Source organism: Astyanax mexicanus, chromosome 13 (genome assembly GCF_023375975.1).
Source record: "Astyanax mexicanus isolate ESR-SI-001 chromosome 13, AstMex3_surface, whole genome shotgun sequence".
Lineage (NCBI taxonomy): Eukaryota > Metazoa > Chordata > Actinopteri > Characiformes > Acestrorhamphidae > Astyanax > Astyanax mexicanus.
Window position 1 is genome coordinate 16,245,479 of NC_064420.1, and position 25,547 is coordinate 16,271,025.

At 36.5% G+C, this 25,547-nt stretch overlaps 1 protein-coding gene across 4 annotated transcripts in view; it reads left to right on the forward strand.

Moving 5' to 3' along the window:
- Window positions 1–11,140, forward strand: part of uckl1b (uridine-cytidine kinase 1-like 1b) — a 54,964-nt gene extending 43,824 nt beyond the window's left edge. For all 4 annotated transcript variants that reach the window (XM_022677543.2, XM_007228954.4, XM_007228953.4 and 1 more), the window contains exons 10-15: window positions 1,427–1,520; window positions 2,061–2,123; window positions 2,280–2,402; window positions 3,919–4,026; window positions 4,404–4,560; window positions 7,073–11,140. In XM_022677543.2, coding sequence (XP_022533264.2) covers window positions 1,427–1,520; window positions 2,061–2,123; window positions 2,280–2,402; window positions 3,919–4,026; window positions 4,404–4,560; window positions 7,073–7,152 — 625 coding nt within the window. In that variant the 3' untranslated portion in view covers window positions 7,153–11,140. The remainder of the gene's footprint in view (window positions 1–1,426; window positions 1,521–2,060; window positions 2,124–2,279; window positions 2,403–3,918; window positions 4,027–4,403; window positions 4,561–7,072) is intronic.
- The last annotated feature ends 14,407 nt before the right edge of the window (window positions 11,141–25,547 follow it).

Below are 25,547 nucleotides of genomic sequence, written 5' to 3' on the forward strand. Positions count from 1 at the left end.
ATATTTTTTCTGTACTGTGCTGCAACCTGTTACATGTTACATTTCTCATTGAACCAAATTATCCATGAACATCTACATGTGGCCTGAAACCAGGTTTACTTACTTTTTTTTTATGGGTCTTAATTTACCACCAGGAAAATACACTAACCCAGGTTAGGTTAGGTTCTTAGTCCTGATCTTTGAGTAGCACTCTCTTGCTCTACCAGATCCAACTAATCAAGGACAAGGGGGCTTTATATTTATAAAACCCTGCATAGACACGGGAGCATGCACAAAAAAAAACAGAAAATGGTGTGAGTCGCAAAAAAGGCATATTTTAAAAAGCCTGCATATGCACAACTAAACGCTGTTTTCTTGTTATAAAAAAAAAACTCTCTCAGGACTCTCAGGAGCTGCATGACTGGGATTCGAACCAGCAATCTCCCCAAGTGTTTATATTTAAAAAGCAGTAACTTGGCATTTGTTGCTTGATTCTGTAAAGTTGGTCTCTATAAATCTGTGCCCAACACAGTTCCATGAGAATAGCTGTTTGTCAGAAATGATTTGGATTGCTGTCACATAACAGCTCCTTTACATTTTCAGTTTCACACTGAATGCTAACGCTGCCACTCAGTGAGCGTAACCGCTGATGTCACGTTCATATCCTCTATACCTATCAAAGCTATCTCACGCTTTTGTGGGTTCTTTAACTGTATTTGTAATTTTGCTGTTTTAAGATACTGGATGCTTTTATTTTCTTCTGGGTTAATAAAGTATCCATATATATGTAACAGCGCCAACAGTAAGGATAAATAATGCTGTGTTTATAAAGAAACACACAGTTCTAAAAGTTCTGATGATTGTGATATCCACCATAAATTCACAAATCATAAATTCATAATATAATCGTAACTTTATATTAATTAACAGTATGTACAGCAGAATATCTAAACTCATTATTAATGACACTAGTTAAGACATTTCATCAATCACTGCAACATTTTTAACTAATGTCTAAATGTATTAATATTTGCTACATTCTTAGGCATTCAAACTGTGTAATGTTAAATAATGTCTTAGTGTTTGTTACTGTTGTAAGTATTGTTATTTGTGAACCATTTAAAAGAGCATTTGGCACAATGGGAGATGTTTTTTTTTTTTTTTGTAATTCATATTGCTTTCAAAAGTATGCATTATATTTTTGAATGCTTTTATTTTGCCCAGCACAACTGGCTAAAATGTTGCTGCCTTTTATTCTTACATAAACAAATGCACCAGTTATGGCAAAATGTTAGGGTCAGCAAATATTATTGAGATTATTTCCATATATTGTTTGACAAATCGATAATGTAATTATTATGCCAGGCCAAATTGTGATATAACAACATATCTTGTCGTATTGCTCAGCTTTAATCTGATATTTTCTGCAATTGTAAATGTGTTTTAGGAATAAGGACACGAACCGAGACGAGTTCATCTTCTACTCTAAACGTCTGATGAGACTCCTGATCGAGAGAGCGCTCTCCTTCCTTCCATCTCAGGTAAAAACATAAAAAGAGAGAGAGAAATTTCCCCACAGAAACGGAGAGAGCAGTATTATCTGAGAGAGAGAGCTGTATCAGAGATGAATCAGTGCTGCACAGGGTGATGGTTTTGAGGCAGAGCGTCGGCTGTGGAAACTCTGGTTGTCTGTCCACCACAATGGAAAAATTCGTCTCTGGGTATCAGACGAGTCACGGCAGAGCAGAGACGGGTTCGGAACAGAAGCTGCCAGGTGTCATAAGACACAGAGTGTCACGTCTTTTTAGCAGCACACGCTGCAGAGTGTCGCAGAACGACCTTTACACTTAAAAGAAGGTGAATCTTCTTCTCGCTGCAGAGCCTTTGATTCTACTGCTGGCTGCTTTGAAGGTGTTTTATTTTAAATATCAGTGTCATCAGTGTAGCAGCAGCAGCTGCAGCTCTATGAGAGTTCAGGTGTTGGACAGATGCAGTGTGATAATGACAGTGACGATGCTTGTGGTAATGATAGTAGTGATGATGATGGTGATGCTCATGTCATCGTTTCTCATCATCTTTAGGTCCGAGTTGTTCAGACCCCGCAAGGTCAGGACTATGAAGGACGGACGTTCCACGGTAAAAGGGTGAGTCGTGTTCTTTCTGTTCAGATCAGACTTGATTCAGATCCTGATTCAGATTCAGGTTTAGAGAACACTGATGAGATTCTTCTCTGTTTAATGGTGAGTTAATGCTGGTCTGTGCTAATGGCTCATGGTTGTTGTGCTCTGTCTGTGTTCCAGATCACGGGTGTGTCCATCCTCCGAGCCGGAGAAACCATGGAGCCCGCGCTACGCGCCGTCTGCAAGGACGTCCGCATCGGCAAGATCCTCATTCAGACCAATCAGGACACAGGAGAGCCTGAGGTACCGCCCCCCTCTCTGCCTTTACCTAATAAGGGAGAAGAGCAAGCTCTACACTGTGAACTTTCTCCCATATTTGTCTAACGTCAAACACACAGACCAATCATCATTATGAATTTCTCTGGTTTTACTATATATAGACATGTGTTGCAATGAATGCAATGAACAACTTTCATGTTTTATTCTATAAAGCACTGACAACATTTATCACAAATTCCAAATCAAAATATTAATAATAATAGCTATTTAGAGCTTTTATTTGCAGAAATGACAACTGCTCAAAATAATAAAAAAAAGGTTCAGGGTTTTTTTTTCAGAGCTCAAATAATGCATCATGGAATCATGTGAACATGCATATTTAAGCAACACAGTTCTAATATTTTGACTAAGCAAGAATTCAGAAGTCACTTTGCTGGGCTATAACTGATAATTGATTGTTAGCTTTTATGTCGTTGTATGGCAACAATAAAATGGAAAAATGCATTAAGCCTACAGATTTTATGGTAAGCATGTGAATCCTGTATAAAGTTTTTTTTTTTTTTTGCACAAATAAAAAAGGAACTGTTTAGTTTGAACACTGGTTTTCATTCAGTTTACAGTTCTCTATTTACTGCCTGTGGCAAATTGAAGAATTTCTCCAAATGGATTTAAGTAGGGGTGTGCCATATCATATTATATACAATAATATTGCCTGTTTTTTTATATTGTTATCGCAAAAGTATCCTGAAATATTGTAATAGTGCTTTAGGACCATATGGTCCATTAGTGTACTTTTTTTTTTTGTTGTTGTTGAAAAAACTAAATTCACACTGTTCTTATTTCCCAGTAAATATCTACTAGAAACAGACTATATCTGATTATATCTATTTTATCATTTATTTTACTTCAGTCCTGGATCCATTAAGTGCATTGTTAGTATGATGATGTGCTGGATCGTGGTGAAAATCTCAGTCTATGGTGTGCTAAAGTGCAGTAGTGTATTTTTGTAGCGTTTTGTCATATCGCCATGAATATAGTTATTGCAAAAATGTCCTGAAATATTGTGACATTATTTTAGGACAATATTGCCCCCTTCTAGATTTAAGACATTTTAGGTCAAATTTGGACAATTTTAAACCGTACAATTTAAAGACTTTCTAGAGATCTGCGGATCCAAAGCAGCAGTCTTTTACTCTGCCATGTGCTGAAATTTAAGCAGCTCAGCATTGTTTGATGGACTGACTGAAATTAATGGCTACCATACAGGTGGAGATGCTGACAATTCAAAAACATACTTTTTTGTGTAATTAAAAAGTATTATGAGGAGACGATTTAGGCTTTTTTTTTTTTTTTTTTTTTTTGCAAGGTGATATGTTTTACATGTTTTCATTTTATTTTTGCAGCTGCTTACCTTTGCACCTTTATTACAGACTTTATATTCATATAAAATGACATAAGTTTGTATTTGTAAATAGTTTTGAAACACATGTAGAATATAACCACTCGTTTACTGATAATGCATGCTCTGCTGTGTTTCTAGTTGCACTACCTGCGTTTGCCCAAAGACATCAGTGAGGACCATGTGATCCTGATGGACTGCACCGTGTCCACTGGAGCTGCTGCCATGATGGCGGTGCGAGTGCTACTGGTGAGTTTACCACAGCGCAGCATGACCTGTAACACCACTGATACTGTAACACTGCTGTAGCTACCTGTGGACACAAACACAGATAACAAAAAATTACATTTTTGCCATAGAAGGTTAATAAAATAATATTTCATTAATAATAATTAGTAAACAACAGACAAATTTTCTACCTATCATATTTACCAAACAACATGTTTTTTTCTAATAAAAAAATAATGTGGTCAAATATGTCTGTGTCATATGCGTGAGAATTATCACAACATATATACAACAGCTTGAAACATGTCTCAGTCTATCAGATTTTAGAACACGAAATACACAATTTATAATATTTATTTCCCTTTATTATGTGTGTGTGTGTGTGTGTGTGTGTACAGGATCATGATGTTCAGGAGGATAAGATTCTGCTGGTGTCTCTGCTGATGGCTGAGATGGGGGTGCACTCTGTGGCATACGCCTTTCCCCAGGTTAAAATCATCACCACCGCCGTCGACAAGAAGGTCAACGACCTGTTCCACATCATCCCCGGCATCGGTAAGCAGCTGGACTCTGACCTCACTATTAGAGGGTCTAATAAAATATTTTTTATACAGCTCTGTGAAAAAATTAAGAGATCACTTCAGTTTCTGAATCAGTTTCTCTAATTTTGCAATTTATAGGTATATATTTCAGTAAAATGAACAGTGTTGATTTATTCTATAAACTACGAATCACATTTTTCCCGAATTCCGAATAAAAATATTGTCATTTAGAGCATTTCTTTGCAGAAAATAAAAAATGGCTGAAATAACAAAAAAGATGCAGAGCTTTCAGACCTCAAATAATGCAAAGAAAACAAGTTCATATTCATCAAGTTTTAAGAGTTCAGAAATCAATATTTGGTGGAATTACCCTGTTTTTTAATCACAGTTTTTATGCATCTTGGCATGTTCTCCTCCACCAGTCTTACACACTACTTTTGGATAACTTTATGCCACTCCTGGTGCAAAAATTCAAGCAGTTCAGCTTGGTTTGATAGTTGTGATCATCCATCTTGCTCTTGATTGTACTGCAAAAGTTTTTAATTTGGTAAAATCAAAGAAACTCGTCATTTTTAAGTGCTCTATTATTTTTTTTCAGAGCTGTATATATCCCAAGTATTGCAATATATTTCACTTTGGGTAGCACTTAATTTGGATGATCCATTATAGATAACTCATAGATGGTCAACTAACATTGAAGTGAATTATTGAAAGTGGGTCTATTAAATGCAACTTAACTTTAAGTTATTTAATATAATATAATATAAATTATTCTGTATAGAATCTAACCATGCACCTTACCCTAATCTTAACCTAAACTCAACCCTAAATCAACCATGAATCAACCATAAAACCTAACCTTAACCTAAACTTAACTATAAAACCTAATCTTAACGTAAAACCTTAAATCTAACCCTAACCTTAACTTTAACCTATCCCTAAACCCTAATCTTACTTTAAACTCAACCTTAAATCTAACCTTAAACCCTATCTCTAACCTTAACTCAACTGTAAATCAACCATGAATCAACCATAAACCGTTACCCTAAAACCTTAACCTAAACCTTAAATCTAACCCTAAAACCAAACCTAACCTTAACCTGAAACTTAAATCTGACTCTAATCTTACCCATAAATCAACCCTAAAACTCAACCCTAACTTGAACCTAAACCCTAATTGTAACCCTGGAACCTTAAAATGTTAAGATTAGAGTTCAGGTTGGAGTTAGGTGTTGGATTACATAGAGAATACAATAGAGAATCATTTAATTTTACCTTAGAATTAAGATACATTTAATAGATATGCAGTTGAATGTAATTTGAAAGTTAGTTGAACATCTATGGGGCATCTATAATAGACAGTCTAAATGAAGTGATATCTTGTTTTGCAATACTGTATTGATTTTCAAACAGACACTAATCAATGTTTAATGATTAGTTTACAAGTAAAGATCAGGTAGTGGTTTAATTAGACAATTGGCCCAATTCCCTAGATTATCAGTGTCAGTTACCAGCAGTGGTAAAGTGGGTTAAAACTAAACCTCTCTTTAACTTAAATTTAATGAATCTCCAAGCTCTTGTAGCCTGGAGAACATGGCTTTAGACAATCTAAAGAGTCCTAGTGCATCAAAACCTGCATAAACATGCATATAAATGTGACTCCAGTATCAGCTTTATCCAAATTATAGGCACATATTTAGTTTAAAAAAGAAATGATGCAAATGTTGTTCACAAAGGGAATTTTAATGTCCAATACACAAAGTCATTCTAACTTTATTCACACTGAACAGCTGAATTAAGCCACTGTTGTGTGGAGAAAAAAAAATAAGTAAAGATAGTAAAATACATAGAAGAAAATACAAATATATAGATATACTGTAAAAATGAAATAAATAAATGAATTAATTAATGATGTAAAGGACTTAATGCTCTGTGGGTCCTAGAACACTTTTGAATGACAGTCTAATTCAGATAATATTTATAAATAATTTAAATTATATATATATATATTAAATTATATATATATATATATATATATATATATATATATATATATATATATATATTAATTTGTAATAATTTATAAATGTATTAAAGTGTTCAGTGTTTGCTACACTAATATATATAGATATATGCATGTAGTATTATAAAGGCTCGTTGTTTGGGTTGTGACAGTTAAAACACTATGTAGTTCATTGCTATTTCATTTGTTTATTTTTAGATTTACTTATTTAAAAGTAAAATCCTAGGTCAGAATTATTGTTACATAATATGTAATGTTGTCTGTAGTTTATAGAATAAAACAACAATGTTTATTTTAATCAAACATATACCTATAAATAACAAAATTAGAGAAACTGATCATTTTGAAGTGGCCTCTTTTTTATGGAGCTGTTTATAGTGTAATAAAACGTAATAGAATCTCCACATGTTTACCTGCATTTATCCAGGACTCAAATGTTAAAACGTGGAAAATATCCAATAATGAATTTAATCGGAGGTTATGAATGTGCGTCTCTCTGCAGGAAACTTCGGGGATCGGTATTTTGGCACGGACGCTCCGCCGGACTGGAGTGATGATGACATGGACGAGCCCAGCTACTGACTGGCCCATTCCAACTGAACGTAATGGACAGGAACGTCTGCTTAGCCCTCAAGAAATTCAACCACCAGTGAGCCTGAGCCTGCTGCTGAACCCCTGACCCCCTGACCACTAGATCTGTACTGGTTCTCTCTTAAATTCTTAAATGCACTTCAGACCTGACGAGTCTGAGTATCAGAAAACAGATACAGACATCGAGATACAGAGAGGAGAGAGCAGATGAAGCTCTCGTACCTTATTATTATATATATTTAGTTTTACTGACAGTATGGCAGATTTTCTGAACATCCAGTGTGTTTATAAAAAAAGGCATATTTTCTGAGGTTTACTCCAGATTAGAAGTGTTTGTTGTAAATATTTATTATCTTTCTTTCTGTCAGGTTGTTTCAATTCTATTTATCTAAGTTATGATGTGCCTTACGTGTTTGTTTGCCGCCACTGAAGAAGTTTTAGCCAGTTTTTTTATCCGGTGTGAAGTGAATGTTCTCAACGACGCAGCTGAATGTGGAAACTTCTTTTTTTTTTTACTTGTGTGTTTTTTTTTTTAAGAAGTTTTTGCTTTGTAAACACGAGTAAAACAAGTCAAGCTTACAGCTTTGCCTTTCTGCACATAGAAAGTGCTTTCTTTGAAGGACCACCTCACCACTTCGTCGGAAAATATGTGTGGGCGTTGTTTCTTTAACTCCTTGGTTTCCCCCCTGCTTTACCTGTGCAGATCTGCTGACCAAACCGCAGCTGCCTGCGAGCGCGAAAATGAAGCTTTTAGAACAATGGAGCGAGCATGTGACCTACAAACCCGGCGACTGCTCCGCTGCTGCTGCATGTTCTCCAGTCCATTTAGCTGAAGATCCACTGAAAAGCAGAGCGCAGAATCACTTAGTTTCAGATTACTGTCAGTGAGTATTTATTTATTTGAAGTTTAGAAAGATGACTTTCTATGGAAGGATAATTAGGTTCAGAGGAAATGATCAATACTTGAGTTCAGGGGTGGGCAACATTTCAATATTCTTGGCGATATTACAAAACAAAAATAATTACTGCAACAAAATACATATTAAAGTTTATTTGGAGATATTGTTGCACGCAATATGATACAACACACCCCCAATTAAGGTTTTCTGCAGATTGTAACAGACGTAAATATTCCAACATGCCATGATACTAATAATGCACTCCATCGATCCGGGATTGAAGTGAAATAAATGATACTGGACAGATATAGTCAGATATAATACGTCTGTAGTAATTATTAAATGGGGAATGAGAACAGTATGAATTTTCCTTTTTCTACAAACAGCAAAAAATAAATAAATAATTGTACCCCAATGGCTTATATAGCCCTAAATTAATATCACAATATTTTAAGGTATTTTTGCAATAGCGACATTTAAAAAATCAGGTGATATTATTGCGTATGATGCAATATGACACACCCCTACTTTAAATACTTGTGAAAAAAACCTAGAGAACATGCGTATATCATTGTTGATATGACAGTGCTTTACAGTCACTCTTAAAAAACAAAATAGCAGACTTTGTAATATTTGTAATATTTTGAGAATGAAGTCGTAAAATGTCAAGAAAAAGAGTCATAATATTTTTTTTAAATCAAGTCATATTTCTATTAGTGAATCTGATATAAAAGTAACTATAACTATACCTCAGTGTCCCTTATTCTAATACAAAAAGGTTTCTGTGTTGCTGTTGCAAACTCTTTACCCATAAGAATAAAAAACTTTCTTGGTTGTAATGAAAGTTTTTTTTGTTTAAATAATTATAAATTATTCTAAAATATTATGATTTTATTTACAAACTATTATGACTTCATTCTTAAAATACCTCTGAAAATATTATGCTTTTATTTTTTTTATTATTATTATTTATTTTTTAATACAGATGTGTTCTGTATTGATTTGACAATAAAATTTGAACAACACTCCAGACATGCCAGATTTGAGAGACTGTACATAAAATGTAGACAATCCTTCTTATTCTCTATATAAAGTTCCACAAAGAGTTTATCATAACAAAGCCACCAATGAAAAATGTAGTCTACTGGATATTAAATAAAAATGATAATTTTTATTTAATAAAATATAATTTTTAAACCTAAAATATAACATGAAGGGTAGAACGGTGCTTTAATTTTCACTGAATTCCAAATATCGTTTAATAACAGTGAAACCAGTGTTTGCTAAGAAGCCACCACCCTTTTTTTTTTTTTTCTTTTTTTTTTTTTAACCTACAATAAAAGCTGGTATGATGACACCATGAGCATCATACAGTGTGTGTACTGCTGCATTTTCCATATTGGATTAAAATGGGTTTGAATAGCAGTTGTGTGTTGATAGTTTGTGTTTAACATGATGAAGTTGCTATAGAATTACCGGTACCACTTTATAATAAGGCATGAATGATTTATAAAGGAGTTTATTAATATTTATTAATTAGGTTGCAAATACTTTAAAACCCATTAATGAGCAGTTAATAAATATATCTAATATCTAATATATAAACCCTTAAAGGACTACCCTTTAAAGGTAGACTTATTTTAAAGTGTCACCGAATTACCAAAGTAGATTTTATAAAATTATCTAATCATCTAATCTAGCACTCACTGCTTCAGGCGTGGTGCAGACGTGTTTGTGTGTAATGTTACCCCACTGAGCACTTGTAGAGAAATGAGTAAAAGTGTGTAATTGGATAATGCTTTTTATTTAATGTTTTTTTATGTGAAATATTTTTGAATTGGGTGATTTTATGTTTTTTTTGTTTTTTTTTCTTTTTTTTTTTCCTTTTATTCATTTGTTATAAAAGTGTACTGCATTGATCTGGCCTTTATGGGAAACCACAGCACTCAAAATCCTAAAGTGTTAAAAATCTAATTACTATATTATACAGTCTATAAACGGGTCAATATCAGTATATAACGTGCCTTTGTGTACACAGCATACTAGTTTTCATTTAGCTATTTTATTTAAAAATATCAAGCTTTTTAAAGGTCTTGGGATAACTCCACCTCTTTAAAAAAATTACCTTTCATATCAGTGACATCACAACCATCACACAATATTAATTTCACTTCATGTTTCTTATATTGTGTCCATACTTTCTGAGATTAACTGAATCAAGCTGTCCACTCTGTCATAGTCAAATATGACAGTAATATAAAATAAATTTAGGGAATGAAAATTTATCATTGAAACAGAACAAGGCGATCGTGAAAAATGTCTGCAACTTAAGGTCAAGCACACATGAAAATATGAACATTTCTGCTAATAATGTCGCATGCATAAAATGGAGGGAAAAAAGAGGGTTAAGCATCTGTGTAGTCTAAAACCCTATAAATATGATGGCTAATCAATAGAATTAATATAAAAAAAATTTTAAAATCTGAAAATTGCTCCTTTTTTGTTTTTGATATTTTTAATTATTTGTTGAACAACTACAGCTTATTTAGCTCAAAAGGTCAATCTTAAAACATCTTAAAATAATGAGTAAATTTATAATCCAGTCATACCTTCTACTTTATGTAGATTTTTTTTGTTGGTAATTTGATCTGATTCTTGTTTAGTGGTTTGTTATTCTAAGTGTACTGAGATAAACTGCATTATTATCACAGGTTAAAAAATATCATTTCCATACACACCATACAGAATTGACCGTACAGAAACTGTTACACTCATCTTACAAACAGAGTTTAGATTATTTAAACCAGTGGACTTGTTTTAATCTGCACCTAAATCAGAGTTTAACAGATACAGTCCAGATCACTCCAGGTTCATTGTGTCTGCTGTAGATTACTGCACTGTGTTCAGTATGTCTCTGTGTGTTTTGAACCTGTTTTAGATGGTGTGCACTGAATGTATCCAAATTGCTGTTTTACACAGAGATAGATACCCTGTGAGATGCTGTATTTTTATATTATTGTTATTTATAACATGTATCTTGCTGCATGGGCTTCTTACAATAAAAGTGCAATATAAATATATATATAGCGATCTGAATTTTGTTGTGTATGTGTCTTTGCATTGTTTTGCATGTATGTTTATAATACGTTTTCCAGAATAATTTGACTTGGACTCACAAGTGTAACTAAATTCTCAGTAAAAGTTGTTAAAACATCCAAAAGACACTTATAGCAATCTGTTTCACCCTAACATGATGCCAGCAATATGAGCCGTAGCAGATTGTAGCAAATAAAATATAAATCTACTCTGTCTTGTCACATGATCAGCGCTACATGTCCTTAAAGTTATTCTGACTAGTCAAACGTTACCATTGATTTACATTAAATTTCATTATTTTTTTTGTAATCTATAGTTACATTTTACAAGTAAAAACTTCTGTTACAAATGTCTATAATTGCTGTATTTCTAATAGAAATTATAATTTCAGGTATCTCCACTGTAATTTTGATTAGTACAAACTACAGATCAAACATCAGTACTATTATTTTTACTGTAGATATATAGATAGATAAAGGTGAAAGTCAAAAGTTTGAACACACCTTAAATTCAGTGTTTTTCATTAATACAACAAAATCTGCATTGTAGATTCATACTAAAGTCATATGAAGAAAAACATACAGAATTATTTACTCAACAAAAAAGTGTTAAATCAGAATGTGTTTTATATTTTAAATTCTTTAAAGTAGCACCTTTTGCCTACATGACTGGTTCGCGCATCTTGGCTGGATTTTCTCAGTGAGCTTTATGAGGTAGAGTCACCAGGTATTCAGGCTTTCAGTTAACAGCTGTGCTGAGCTCATCAAGAGTTCATGACTTGAATTTCTTGTCTCTTAATGTGTTTGAGAGCATCAGTTGTAAAGTTGTGAAGAGGTAGAGTTGGTATACAGTGAACAGCTCTATTTGAGTAATGTTCTAATACATATTATGACAAAAACTACTCAACCAAAAAAAAAAAAATTTTTGTCAATCTGAACCTTTTCAGAAGTTTGAAAGTATCCTCAAGTGCAGTCACAAAGCCCATCAAAAACAAGGTGTGTTTAAAATCGCTTGCTTTTAAAGGAAGCAGCACGACCAGTTTATTTCAACACCTTAAACAGAGTCTTGTAGCGAAGTGGGAGAAGTGCTGATCCCAACAGAATGAACGCAGCAGCAGCAGCAGCTCACCATCAAAAGTAAAACAAGCAACCGTCCCTAAAACATCTTCCAACTGTGTACCAGGTTCTGTATGCACTACAGATCATCTCATTTCATATAACACTGGCACTTTTTTAAAAGCTTTGTTTTGCAAGTCAAGCCCAATGGGGAAAAGTCTTTACTTATTAGCATATTAAATTGTACTTGTTTTCTATTTTATCAAAAAGGGCACCATTTTATTTATTTCTATTTGTTTTTTGAGGGTTTATTTGTTTATTTATTTTTTAAGTTTGAGGGTGCGTTGTGTCAGTACCTAAACTATGTTGAAGAAAGCTTTCGAAAAGTTACTAGACGTTCACACTGTTTACAATAGTTTGTACAACTGGTTGTTTCTGGTTGCACAAAGGGGAAATTTAAGTGAAAACTAAATTAAAACTTGTTTTTTACCATTTCTTTATCATCTGTAGTTTGTTTTTAGTAGAGGGAAAAAAAAATTGAAGATTATTATTTTGGGCCATATCGCCCAGCTTTAATATGAGGATAACATCAACCAAAAAAATGGGTAATAGAGGCTACTTACATTTTTATTAGTAAAAAAAACTTGAGATACAGATTTTTACTTTATTAATAATAGGAATTATAATTCCAGGTATCTAAACTGTAGTTTTGATTAGTATACATCTTAAATTTAGTGGTTAGAAAGGTTGACTAATCAGTAATGTTTACATGTGGAGCTGGAATTCTTACTAGCCAGAATATCTGGAAGATTTCTGGAATTATAATTTTTTAATCGTAATAAGGTAATTATAGATATCTGTAACTGGAATTTTCACTAGTGAACATGTGAGTATAGATAAGAGAGAGAACGGCATGTAAATTAATGGTAACATATGACTTGTCAAAATTACACATATCACAGTTACAGTACTGCTTGAAAATTTGCAAACCCTTTAGAATTTTCTATATTTCTGCATAAATATGGCCTAAGACATTATCAGATTCCATCATCAGAAGTCCTAAAAGTAGATCAAAAGTCAAAGTCAAAGTGTTTTTTATTGTCATTTCAGCTATATACAGAGTACACAGTGAAACGAAACAACGTTCCTCCAGGGACCATGGTGCACATAAACACAGTGTAGACAGAACAATAGTGCAACAGTACAAAAGTGCAGACAGACAATACAACACAATACAGACAAAGAATAATAAATAACAAGACAGTGTGCAAATTATGCAGTGTGCAAAAGTGTGCAAAAAAGACCAGTGAGGTAGTAATTACCTCTATTACACAGTGTGCAATAGAGTCCAGTGAGGTAGTAGGGTTTTTAGTGCTTTCCATTTTCTGGGGTAAGTGGGGTAAGAGTGTGTGTGCATGTACAGAAAAATCATCAGTTCAGTCTCTGCAGTTGAGGAGTCTGATGGCTTGGGGATAGAAGCTGTTGCAGAATCTGGTCGTGCTGGACCGGATGCTGCGGTACCTTCTTCCTGAAGGCAGGAGGGAGAACAGTTCGTGTGAGGCATGAGTGGGGTCATTCACAATGCTGGTTGCTTTGCGGATGCTGCGGGTGGTGTAGATGTCCGTGATGGAGGGGAGAGAGACGCTGATGATCCTCTCAGCTGTCCTCACAATACGCTGGAGGGTCTTGCGGTCAGAGATGGTGCAGGTCCCAAACCAGGCAGTGATGCAGCTGCTCAGGATGCTCTCAATGGTCCCTCTATAGAAGAGTGTGAGGATGGGTGGAGGGAGACGGGCCTTTCTCAGCTTCCGGAGGAAGTAGAGACGCTGCTGGGCTTTCTTGGCTGTAGAGCAGGTGTTCAGGGTCCAGGTGAGGTTATCTGCTAAGTGGACACCAAGGAACTTGGTGCTCTTAACAATCTCCACAGAGGACCCGTCGATGTTGAGTGGAGAGTGGGTGTGTTGTGCTCTCCTGAAGTCAACAACCATTTCCTTTGTCTTGTCCACATTCAGGTGAAGGTTGTTGACTGTACACCAGTCTGTCAGCCGCTGCACCTCCTCTCTGTATGCTGACTCGTCGCCTTTGGTGATGAGACCCAGCACGGTTGTATCATCTGCGAACTTGATAAAGCTGTTAGAACTGTGTTTTGCAGCACAGTCATGAGTCAGCAGGGTGAACAGCAGAGGACTCAGGACACTGCCCTGGGGGGCCCCAGTGTTCAGTGTGATGGTGCTGGAGGTGCTGCCCCCGAACCGGACTGACTGGGGTCTCCCCGTCAGAAAGTCCAGGATCCAGTTGCAGAGGGGGGTGTTGAGGCCGAGCGAGCTTAGCTTCCTGATGAGGTTCTGTGGGATGATGGTGTTGAATGCTGAACTGAAGTCTATAAACAGCATTCTGACGTAAGTGTCCTTCTTCTCCAGGTGGGTGAGGGAGAGATGAAGGGTGGTGGTGATGGCATCGTCCGTGGAGCGATTGGGACGATACGCAAACTGCAGGGGGTCCAGTGAAGAGGGCAGTCGTGTCTTGATGTTCCTCATGACTAGCCTCTCGAAGCACTTCATGATGATGGGTGTAAGTGCAGCGGGACGGTAGTCATTGAGGCAGGACACTGTGGACTTCTTCGGCACGGGGACGATGGTGGTGGACTTGAGGCACGTTGGGACAGTGGCGCTGCACAGGGAGATGTTGAAGATGTCCGTGAGAACATCTGTCAGCTGGTCTGCGCACTCCCTGAGCACTCTGCCGGGGATGTTGTCTGGTCCTGCAGCTTTTCATGGGTTGACTCTGCGCAGAGTGTTCCTCACATCCACTGCAGTCAGGCACAACACCTGCTCGTCCGGCTTGGGCATGGTCTTTCTCACCATCGTGTTGTTTTGTGCCTCAAACCGTGCATAAAAGTTGTTCAGGGCATCAGGGAGGGAGGCATCACGTTCACAGGACGGTGGCATTGTCCTGTAGTTGGTGATTGCCTGGATGCCCTGCCACATACGCCGCGCGTCACCCGTGTCCTTGAAGTGGCTGTGGATTCTCTGGGCGTGTGCGCGCTTTGCCTCTCTGATGGCTCTTGACAGGTCGGCTCTCGCTTTCCTCAGGGCCCCCTTGTCACCCACTCTGAAGGCGGAGTCGCGGGTCCTCAGCAGCACACGTACCTCAGCAGTCATCCAAGGCTTCTGGTTTGGGCGTGTAGTGATGGTCTTGGAGACAGTGACATCATCAATACACTTGCTGATGTAGCCAGTGACTGATGCTGCATACTCCTCCAAATCAACAGAATCGCCTTCAGTAGCAGCCTCCCTAAACATGTCCCATGCAGTGCACTCAAAACAGTCCTGAAGGGCAGAGATGGAGCCTGCCGGCCAGGTTTTCACCTGCTTCTGAACTGGTCTGGAGCGTCTGATGAGTGGTGTGTATGTTGGAGTCAGCCAAACACACATGTGGTCCGAGAAAGCGAGGTGGGGGTGGGGCTCCGCCCGGTACGCGCTGGGGATGTTTGTGTAAACAAGATCCAGCGCGCTCGCTCCTCTCGTTGCAAAGTCCACATGTTGATGGAATTTAGGGAGCACTGACTTGAGATTTGCGTGGTTGAAATCTCCGCCGATAATAAACAGTCCGTCTGGGTGTTTGTTCTGCAGATCGCTGATAGACCGATAGAGTTCACACAGAGCCTCTTTAGCATTAGCACCAATGCTAGCGCTGGGTGGGATGTAGACAGCAGCTATTAGCACGGCGGAGAACTCCCGTACTAAATAAAAAGGTCTGCACTTGACTATCAGGAACTCCACCAGCGGAGAGCAGTGTTTGGCGACAGTCACAGCGTTGTTACACCATTCCGTGTTGATGTAAACACACACGCCTCCACCGCGGGTCTTCCCGGATAGAGCCACGCTCCTATCCGCTTTGAACGCGGTTAGCCCGGCTAGCTGAATGGCGCTGTCCGGAATGTTGTCGTTCAGCCACGATTCCACAAAAACCAAAGCACAGCAGTCTCTGAACTCACGCTGGGTTGTTCGCTGGAGTCGGATGTAGTCCAGTTTATTGTCAAGGGAACAGACGTTTGCCAGAAAGAACGATGGTATAGCCGGCCGGCTAGGACTAGCCTTTAGCCTCGCGCGGATCCCGGCTCTCTTTCCGTGCTTCCGCTTACGCTCGCACCGCTTGCGATGGCACTTCCGCTGGGCTCCGGCGTCAGGAAACACCGCGGGCTGGCGGCCTGGGTCTCTTAGCAGGCTAAGCTCAAGTAGCGTCTGCAGAACCTCGTCCGGTAGCGTGTTTTCTGGCTGATTTCTCCACTGTAGCAGGGTCTGGCGGTGGTAGAACATGTGCACGGGTGTTCCGATGCACATATTTGCAGGAAATAAACGGAAAAAACGACAAATAGTAACACCAAAGCACCATTTAACGGACCCGGAGCGGCCGCTGCGTGTTAACGCGCCGCCATCAATATAAGTAAATATATAGAATAGAACCCAGTTAAACAAATAAGACAAACTTATCATATTTAGTCATTTATTTATTACATATTTGTGAGTGGAAAAAGTATGTAAATCTTTGCTTTCAGTTTCTGGTTTGATTTCCCTCATCTGCAGCAATAACTGCAACTAAATGTTTCCGTTAACTGTTGATCTGACCTGCTTACTGGCTTAAAGGAATTTCAGCCCCTTCCTCCATACAGAACAGCTAATCTGCGATGTTGGTGGGTTCCCTTACATTAACTGTTCGATTCAGGTCCTTCCACAACATTTCCATTGAATTAAGGTCAGGACTTGGCCAACTTTATTCTTCTTGAAAACAACCTCTGTGCTAAAGGTCGTTGTCTTGCTGCATGCCCCACTTTTCCTTAAGATTCAGTTCTCAAGACAGATGTCTTGATATTTTTCTTTAAAATTCTCTGATATAATTAAAAATTCATTGTTTCATCAATAAAGGCAAGTCGTCCAGGCCCAGATGCAGCAAAACAGTTCCAAACCATGATACTACCACCACCATGTTTCACAGATGGGATAAGTTTCTTATGCTGGAATGCAGTGTTTTCCTTTCTTCAAACATATTGGCTTTCATTTAAAAGAAAACATATTTTTGTCTCATCTGTCCACAAAACATTCATCCAATAGCCCTCTGCAACCTGCAGACAAGCAGCAATGTTCTTTTTTTCTCTTTGCAAACCTGCCATGCACACCATTTTTGTTCAGTGTTCTCCTGAGGGCGGACTCATAAACATTAACAATAGCCAATGCGAGAAAGGCCTTCAGTTGCTTATAAGTTGCCCTGGGGTCCATTGTTACCTTGCCGACTATGTGACCAATCATGTGACTAGTCAGAATGATCTTAAAGATCTATAGATCTAAAAATATTTATGGTAAATTATTTATAGCTGATATCTGAAATAGGGTTTCTACTACTATGAACTGAATTACAGAGATCTAGTGTTAGAGTAGGGTTAGGACTGGTATAACTGGTGTCATTTTACACTAAACCGTAGAAATGTCAGATTGCAGCAGTGATATGCAGGTTTTTGCTGTAGTCACGACACGTGGCATATTTCACATAGCCTATCTTTGTTATAAAAATACATAATGCAGTGGAGAGTACGTCAGCCATTCATGGTTCAGATAGACAGGAAGGATGCTGTGGTTGTCCTCTTCACATGGAAACTAACCGTGCTATCTTTCATCACTTTCCATAATTAACCTCACTCACAACCAGACAGCCAGAACCCGAACAGAATCGCACCACTAAAAAATAAACTCCTGTTTTTTAATTTTTTTAAATGAAAGATCAGAACGATGAGTTTGAGCTCGGTGAGTAGACGCTTCTGTCATGTCTAAGGCCGGCTGTTGTTACAGCTCTATGGCTATAATGGTATATTCGAAATAGGCATACTGCGTGATGAAAATTTACAGCAATCATACTTTGTACATTTGTTTAATATTTAATCACTTTTGGAATAATGCAGCAAAACAGAAATTTCCAACAATACGTTCATTTGTTACTATTTTCAGAGTTTAAAACATTAAACAATCAATCAATTACTTGAGAAATCAGCAAATTAACCCATAATTACAATAATCATTAGATTAGCTGTAAATAAAATAGTTTAAAACAGCTACACATCTTATGCAGAAGCTTTTATTCAAGCAAATATACCCTGATTACATTCCTTAAGATCAGTATATAATCGATTGTGATTAATATAAAACATTTCCTAAAAATGTAATAATAAATATTTTCCAATTTGTTTTTATATTTTGATCCTAAGACCACTTCAGATATCAAAATTTATGTGTTAAAAATAACATGACAATCAGAATAGCTGCCATTATTATTTAAGAGTTTATAGTTTAATAAATACACATTACACAGCTCTGGAAAAAATTAAGAGACCACTTCAAAATGATAAGTTTCGCTGATTTTGCTATTTATAGGTATGTGTTTGAGTAAAATGAACATTGTTGTTTTACTCTCTGAACTACTAACAACATTTCTCCCAAATTCCAAATAAAAATATTGTCATTTAGAGTATTTATTTGCAAAAAAAATGAAAAATGGTAAAAATAAAGAAAAAGATGCCGTGATTATTTGACCTAAAAATAAGTTCACATTTAGAAACAACAATACTTTTAAGTTTAAAAATCAGTAGAATCAGTGGAATAACCCTGATTTTTTTTGGCATGCTCTTCTCCACCATTCTTACACACTGCTTTTGGGTGACCTTATGCTAATTACACTGCTGCTGCAAACTTTCAAACAGTTCAGCTTTGTTTGATGGCTTGTGACCATCCATCCTCCTCTTGATTATATTCCATAGATTTGTTTGCACAGAGTGGCATAAGGTCACCCAACAGCTATGTGTAAGACTGGTGGAGGAAAACATGCCAAGAAATCAGTCATTTCACCAAATATTGATTTCTGAACTCATAAAACAAGTAGTATTGCTCTTTATAAATGAACATGAACATGTTTTCTTTGCATTATTTGAATAATAGAAACGGGTCATGTTAAAGTGGTTTCTTTTTTCCAGAGCTATAGAATAAATATTAAAATCATTTTAAGAGTGTACAACATAGGATAAAAGGGAACTATATAATTCATCTTTCAAAATCAAAACATAATGGGAACATAAACTATAGTTTAATAAATGCTAAAAATAGCAATGTTAATTATTTTTTTTAAACCTAAAACATTATTTAACATTAATTCAACATTGAAATGATACTTATTAAATCAGAAATATGTAAAAATGGTGGATGGGAAAGTGTAAAGTCATTTAGACCATTCTTGGACAGGTAAAGGTGTATAAGAAAAGATGTTTATTTTATTAACGTAGCAGAGCTGATAAGCAGACTGCTCACTCTCTGATCACATTAACACTTTCAGGCACATAAAATGCTCTTATAATGTCAGATATACTGATCTAGGCAAATTACAAACCATTAAATTAAAGTGGATTTGGGTTGTGAGTTCTTACATCACTTTTTGTGTGCTACATTTTTAACTGCCCCAGAAAATATTTCCATTTCCAGACACTCATCATTTATGGCAGAAGACTCATGATGAGTCGATCTAAACCTGAAGACCCAGACATGTGAAGAGCTTTTTCCCCAGAGTTGTGGTGCTCATTAACCACAACGGTCACCTCACACTTCAAATATACTGAACACTTTCCTTATTGTCACAGCATGTGCTCATTGCACGGCTACACTGATGCTACTTACTGTAACATACTGTACATTATACTACAGTTAGTTCCGACCTTACAATCTGATTGGTTGAGAAGTGTTCTAACTGTGCTGATATTTGTGGTAACAGCACGGCCTTCTCACACTAAATCTGTATCCCTCTGCCGACGCTTTGCGAGTAACAGCATACTAGCACACTAGGGGTGGGCGATATGGCTCTAAAATAATATCACGATGTTTCAGGGTATTTTTGCGATAACAATATACTTGGCGATATAGGAAAACTAAAATAATTCATTCATTTCAGGAATATAGTATAATAGTATAACAGAATAATCATAATGTGGCAAAATAAAGAATATAGCATAAAATAATATAATACAGCAAATAATATTGCAGAATATTTAGTGCTACATATAAACTGCAAACTAAAACAATTATACAATAAATACACCTAAAGCATTGCAGTAAATAATAGACTACTTTTAAGACAGAACAGCCCTGTTATCACGATATGAATTTTTAATATCATGATATTTCTGTCACGATATATTGTATACGATATAATATTTCCCACCCCTAATAAACACACAGGACAGTTTTGAATTATTGCTTCCACGAGCACCTGCAGCAGCAGCAGCATTAGCTTAGCACAGGCTAGCGCCCAACCTCGGCACGCTCGCCCGCAGCCCGCTGTGCTGGCTCGTCTTTTGTGGAAACAGGGAAAGAAAATCCATCAGTCACCTCGGTCACAGTCTGATAGCAAGAAGGGTAACCAGCCAGGCTAGACAAAGCTAAGCTAAGCTAAGCTAATGATGAGCAAAAGCAAGCTCCGCTAACCTAACCACAGTCCAGTCAGCTAACACCACCCAGCAAAACAAGCATGAAATTCTCACAAACGTGCAGCTTTCACCTGAAGACGAGAGTTTTAGCGTTATAATGTTTACCATCTTCGCTCATTTCCAATTTTGATTTTAAGCTAACGTTTGTGTAGTTACAGTTCTGTTACAGTTGTTGTGGAACTACTTTTTGGCAGAAGGCACAGTCCATATTAAAGCATATTCATTTGGAATTTCTTGAAGTTCTTAGATTTATTTTCTTTATTCATTTTGTAAAAAAAAAAAAGTTGTATAAAAGCAATAGAACACTCAAGGTTGTGTGTTATTCGTGATAACACACTCCCTCTCGTGTTCTATTGCTTAATAATGCTAGTTTTATAATTAAAATATTTATGTTCTTCGATCAGTCTGCACTATTTTTATCCTATTATGCAACACAGCATTACAGCATGATTACAATACAGTATTATATTATTCTATTTATTATAACCTATTAAATTTTTTTTCAATCTCTCTTCTAAATAATCTGCGTTCTCTGTTTCTGCCTGGTGTGCTTAACTGGTTACATGTCATACATGTGTGTCTCACCAAGATTTTCTTGTACGCGAAGCATTTTTGGTGTCTTCGAACTTCCTCTTTAAACACAATTATAAAGAGAGAAATAAGAAAAAACCTAGAAGGCTTCTTACAGTGACCACCGTGTCTCAAAGTGCCTCAAAGGGTTAAAGTGTCTCATCTTTCAGAGTTCATCTCCAGCATCTTCTCCTCACCAGGTTTATCAAAACATTTTTTGAGAGATTATGAACATAAAAAAGTGCAGTGATGGATGAAGCGCATTCTTTTGGCCTCAATATTAAAGATGTCATGGAAAGTTTACCACACGCTACCTCACACCGACAAACAGGAAGGAGGCAGTGCTCTCAGAGCCGACATCTCCACCAGCAGCAGCACAGCAGGCCCAGCAGATCACTGTGCTGCTGGAGTGTGTGAACGAGAGAATGTGTGTGTGTGTGTGTGTGTGTGACCCGCAGTCCAAAAAGAGAACTGTGGGCAAGCAGATTCTAAAATTTCTCTCTCTCTCTCTCTCTTTTTCTTTCTTTCTGAAGTCTGATGGAGAGCGCATCATGGTGTGAGTAGTCTTCCTCAGGAATAAACGGTGAGTTCCTCAACACTTCTACATTAACTCAAATCTCTCCACTGCAGGAGAAGACATGCTTAATTGAGTTAGGAAACTTACAAAAATACCTCCATTAACCCTTTAACGTCCCGCTCAATTTTTTTGAAAGAGCCACAAGATCTTATTGAAGATGCTATCATGCTAAACTTAACTCATCCCGATTGAGCTTAAAGCAAACAAAAGCTGCAAATCCACTGGTGTTGTTGCGCCGTCTCTTTTTTTTAAGTCACAAAAGTTAACACAGTTAGCATGTTATTGTAACTCAACTCAATTCATTTGTATTTGTCTTTTTATTCTGATTTGAAAAGGTAAAACATCTGAAATGCAAAATTTCCCTTCAATGCATTATAGAATACCACAGCTGGCACATGGCCGACCTTCAATAATGAAATGGGGTTAAGATAAATAGAATTTTTTGAGTTTTTTTCTGCTTCAGTCCTTTTTGGAGTGTTCATGGTTTAGGCTCAATCCCTGTAACAGAAACTTCTCTTATATCATAATGAATAAGATAAAAAAGAAGTTCTAAACGTCCCATCCAGCAAGTTTATTTGCGGTTCATTCAAGATCATATAAAGGTTGAATCAAAGTTTAATTATCTTTAAATGTTAAAAGATTAATCAACATTGATTTATGTTGTTGTTTCAAGGTCTTATTTTCAACTTTCAACTTTTTATTTATTAATCTATACATTATGTTTCCTTCTTGCTCTATATACAGTTCTTTAAGGGTTAAGTAAAGAGAATGATTCAGTCAAAAACACATCTGCAGCTGAAACATGGCCGAACTGTGAAACAATGTCAGTTGTAGTTTCAATATTGAAAAAAGATTGAAAATACTTATGATTTGATTAAATTTTGAGCAAAAGACCATTTCAAATATCAATTTGTGTTAAAAAGAAATGTTTAAGTCTGAAGAAGCTTTTCAGCTGCAGATGTTTTGTGATTGTTAATGTTTTTATATAGAACCACTGTCTTTTCCAAACCCTTAAAGAATCATATTTTTTTTTTTAAATAAGACATTAAAACAATGCTGTGATATCAGCAATATTAAATATGGTGTTGATCAATCTGTGAATGTCAGAATGCTGAATTGTTGGATTGGTCAAATCTCTCTACTTCAGCAGTTAAACGGTAGGACAGTTTGTGCGTATTCGAGTTCAATCTGACAAAAAAAATACCAGTAAACTCTTCACATTAACCCTTTAACATCATGCTCAATTTATTTTAACAGAGCACATTTTGAGTTATAGAGATTAAGCCAATTTATATACTATATTCTCCTTTTAATTCAAAATCCCATTTAAAATGGTGTGTAGTCCAAGGTAGGTTTAATCCTCATCGTGGAAATTGCTCCTAAATTTTATTGAACAAGATGAAAAGTGCAAAACTACCGATCCAGCATCTCAATCCTCATTTAAGATGGAAAAAAGGTCATATCAAGGTAAATCACTCTAAAAATACAGTTCTTCCCAGGACAATAGTTCTATATAGTACAATCAACACTTAAAAAACATCTGCAGCTGGCACATGGCCAAACTTTAATGCTGAAATGTGGTTAAAACAATGCCAGTTAAAGTTTCAATGATGTTTCAACTGAAAATATATAAAGTGGATCAAAAAAACACTTTAAATATCTAAATGTATGCATTACAATAAAAAAATCTTTGAGTTAGGTTACTTTTGCTTTATTATTCATTATTCAACATGGTTTGGGCACGTGCCACATGGGCTGACTCAACCGGATTGTGGAATCTCTACCAATCAGCAGAGGGGGTCAAAATTTAAAATGCAACGTTATGTAATTTTTATGATTTGTTTAGCATTGCGTTATATTTTGAACCTAAAAAGTGAAGCGAGAGAATGTTTGTGAACAGAATTTTACGGTACATTCACACTGCAATGACGCAAAGCATTTTTTGCTCCAACTCCCACTCTTCCACAAGGACTAAAGTAGAGTCTGGGAATACTATCAGTGTGAAAACTTGATGCAAATGAGAAGCGAATTTCATTAGGTGGTAAGCAACGGCTTAACGGCCGTTAAGCCTAGTCATAGACTGATTCTTGGGTGTGTGCAGGTTATTTTACATTTGCATGTGTGCGTATTTTCCAGTTGTTTGTTGGTTATTCCATGGTTTGTGTGCGGAGGTAAATTTTCCGGTTGTGTGTTTGGAATTTCTTTTTTACGACTGTGTGAGAATGGGTTTATTTTACAGTTGTGTGTGAGGATTATTGTACGGTTGCATGCAAGGACTTTTTTACGCTTGTTGGTGGGATACTTTACGTTTGTGAGTAAGGTTAATTTTACAGCTGTGTGTGAGGGTTGTTTTACATTTGTGTGTGTGGGGGGGGATTTTACAGTTGTGTGAGGATGAATGTTTGCAAGTGAGGATTATTTTACGTTTGTGTGGGTTATTTTCTGATTATGTGAGGGTGATGGTTGTGTGAGGGTGAATGTCTGCAAGTGAGGATTATTTTACGATTGTGTGAGGGTGATGGTTGTGTGAGGGTTAATATTTGCAAGTGAGGATTATTTTATGGTTGTGTGAGGGTGGGTTAATTTACAATTGAGTGAGAGGTTTATGTTACAATTGTGTGTGGTTTGATTATTTTACAGCTGTGAGTGAGAATTATTTTACAGTCTTGTATGAGGATTATTTTACAGTTGTGTGTGGATGTAGTATTTTACGGTTGCATGTAAGGATTATTTTACAGATGTGTGTGGGCGTAGTATTTTACGGTTGCTTGTAAGGATTATTTTACAGATGTGTGAGGGTGGGTTAATTTACGATTGTGTGTGAGGTTTATTTTACATTGTGTGTGGGTGGATTACTTTTCGGCTGCATGTGAAAATGATTTAACAGTTATGTGTGGGTTGTTTTATGTTTGTGTGATGGTGATTTATTTTATGGTTGTGTGTGGATAATTGTACAGATGTGTGAGTAATTACGTTGTGTGGATTATTTTACATTGTGTGAGGGCTATTTTATGGTTGTGTGTGTGGGTTATTTTATATTTGGATGAGGGTTATTTTACAGTTATGTGTGTTTGGATAATTTTAAGGATGTGTGTGGATTATTTTACGACTGCGTGTGAGAATTATTTAACAATTGTGTGTGGGTTGTTTTGTGTTTGTGTGAGGGTGGTTTATTTTATGGCTGAGTGTGGATGTGTGGGTAATTTAACAGTTGTGTGTGGGTTATTTTACATATGGGTGAGGGTTATTTTACAGTTGTGTGTAGGTTAATTTATGGTTGTGTGGGTTATTTTATGGTTGTCTGAGTGTGGGTTATATTACAGTTGTGTGTGGGTTATTTAAAGTTTATGTCAGAGTGAGTAATTTTATGGTTGTGTGAGTGTGGGTTATTTTATGTCAGTGTGTGGGTTATTTTATGGTTGTGTGAGGGTGGGTTTTTACATTAGTGTGTGGGTTACTTAACGGATGTGTGTGTGGGTTATTTTACAGTTGTGTGAGGATGGGTTATTTCATGTCGGGGGTAGTTTACATTTGTGTGTGGGTTATTTTACGTTAGTGTGGGTTATTTTAGGTTAGTTTGTGGGTTATTTTACGTTGTATGTGTCGGTTATTTTACGTTAGTGTGTGGGTTATTTTACGTTAGTGTGTGGGTTATTTTATGGTTGTGTGAG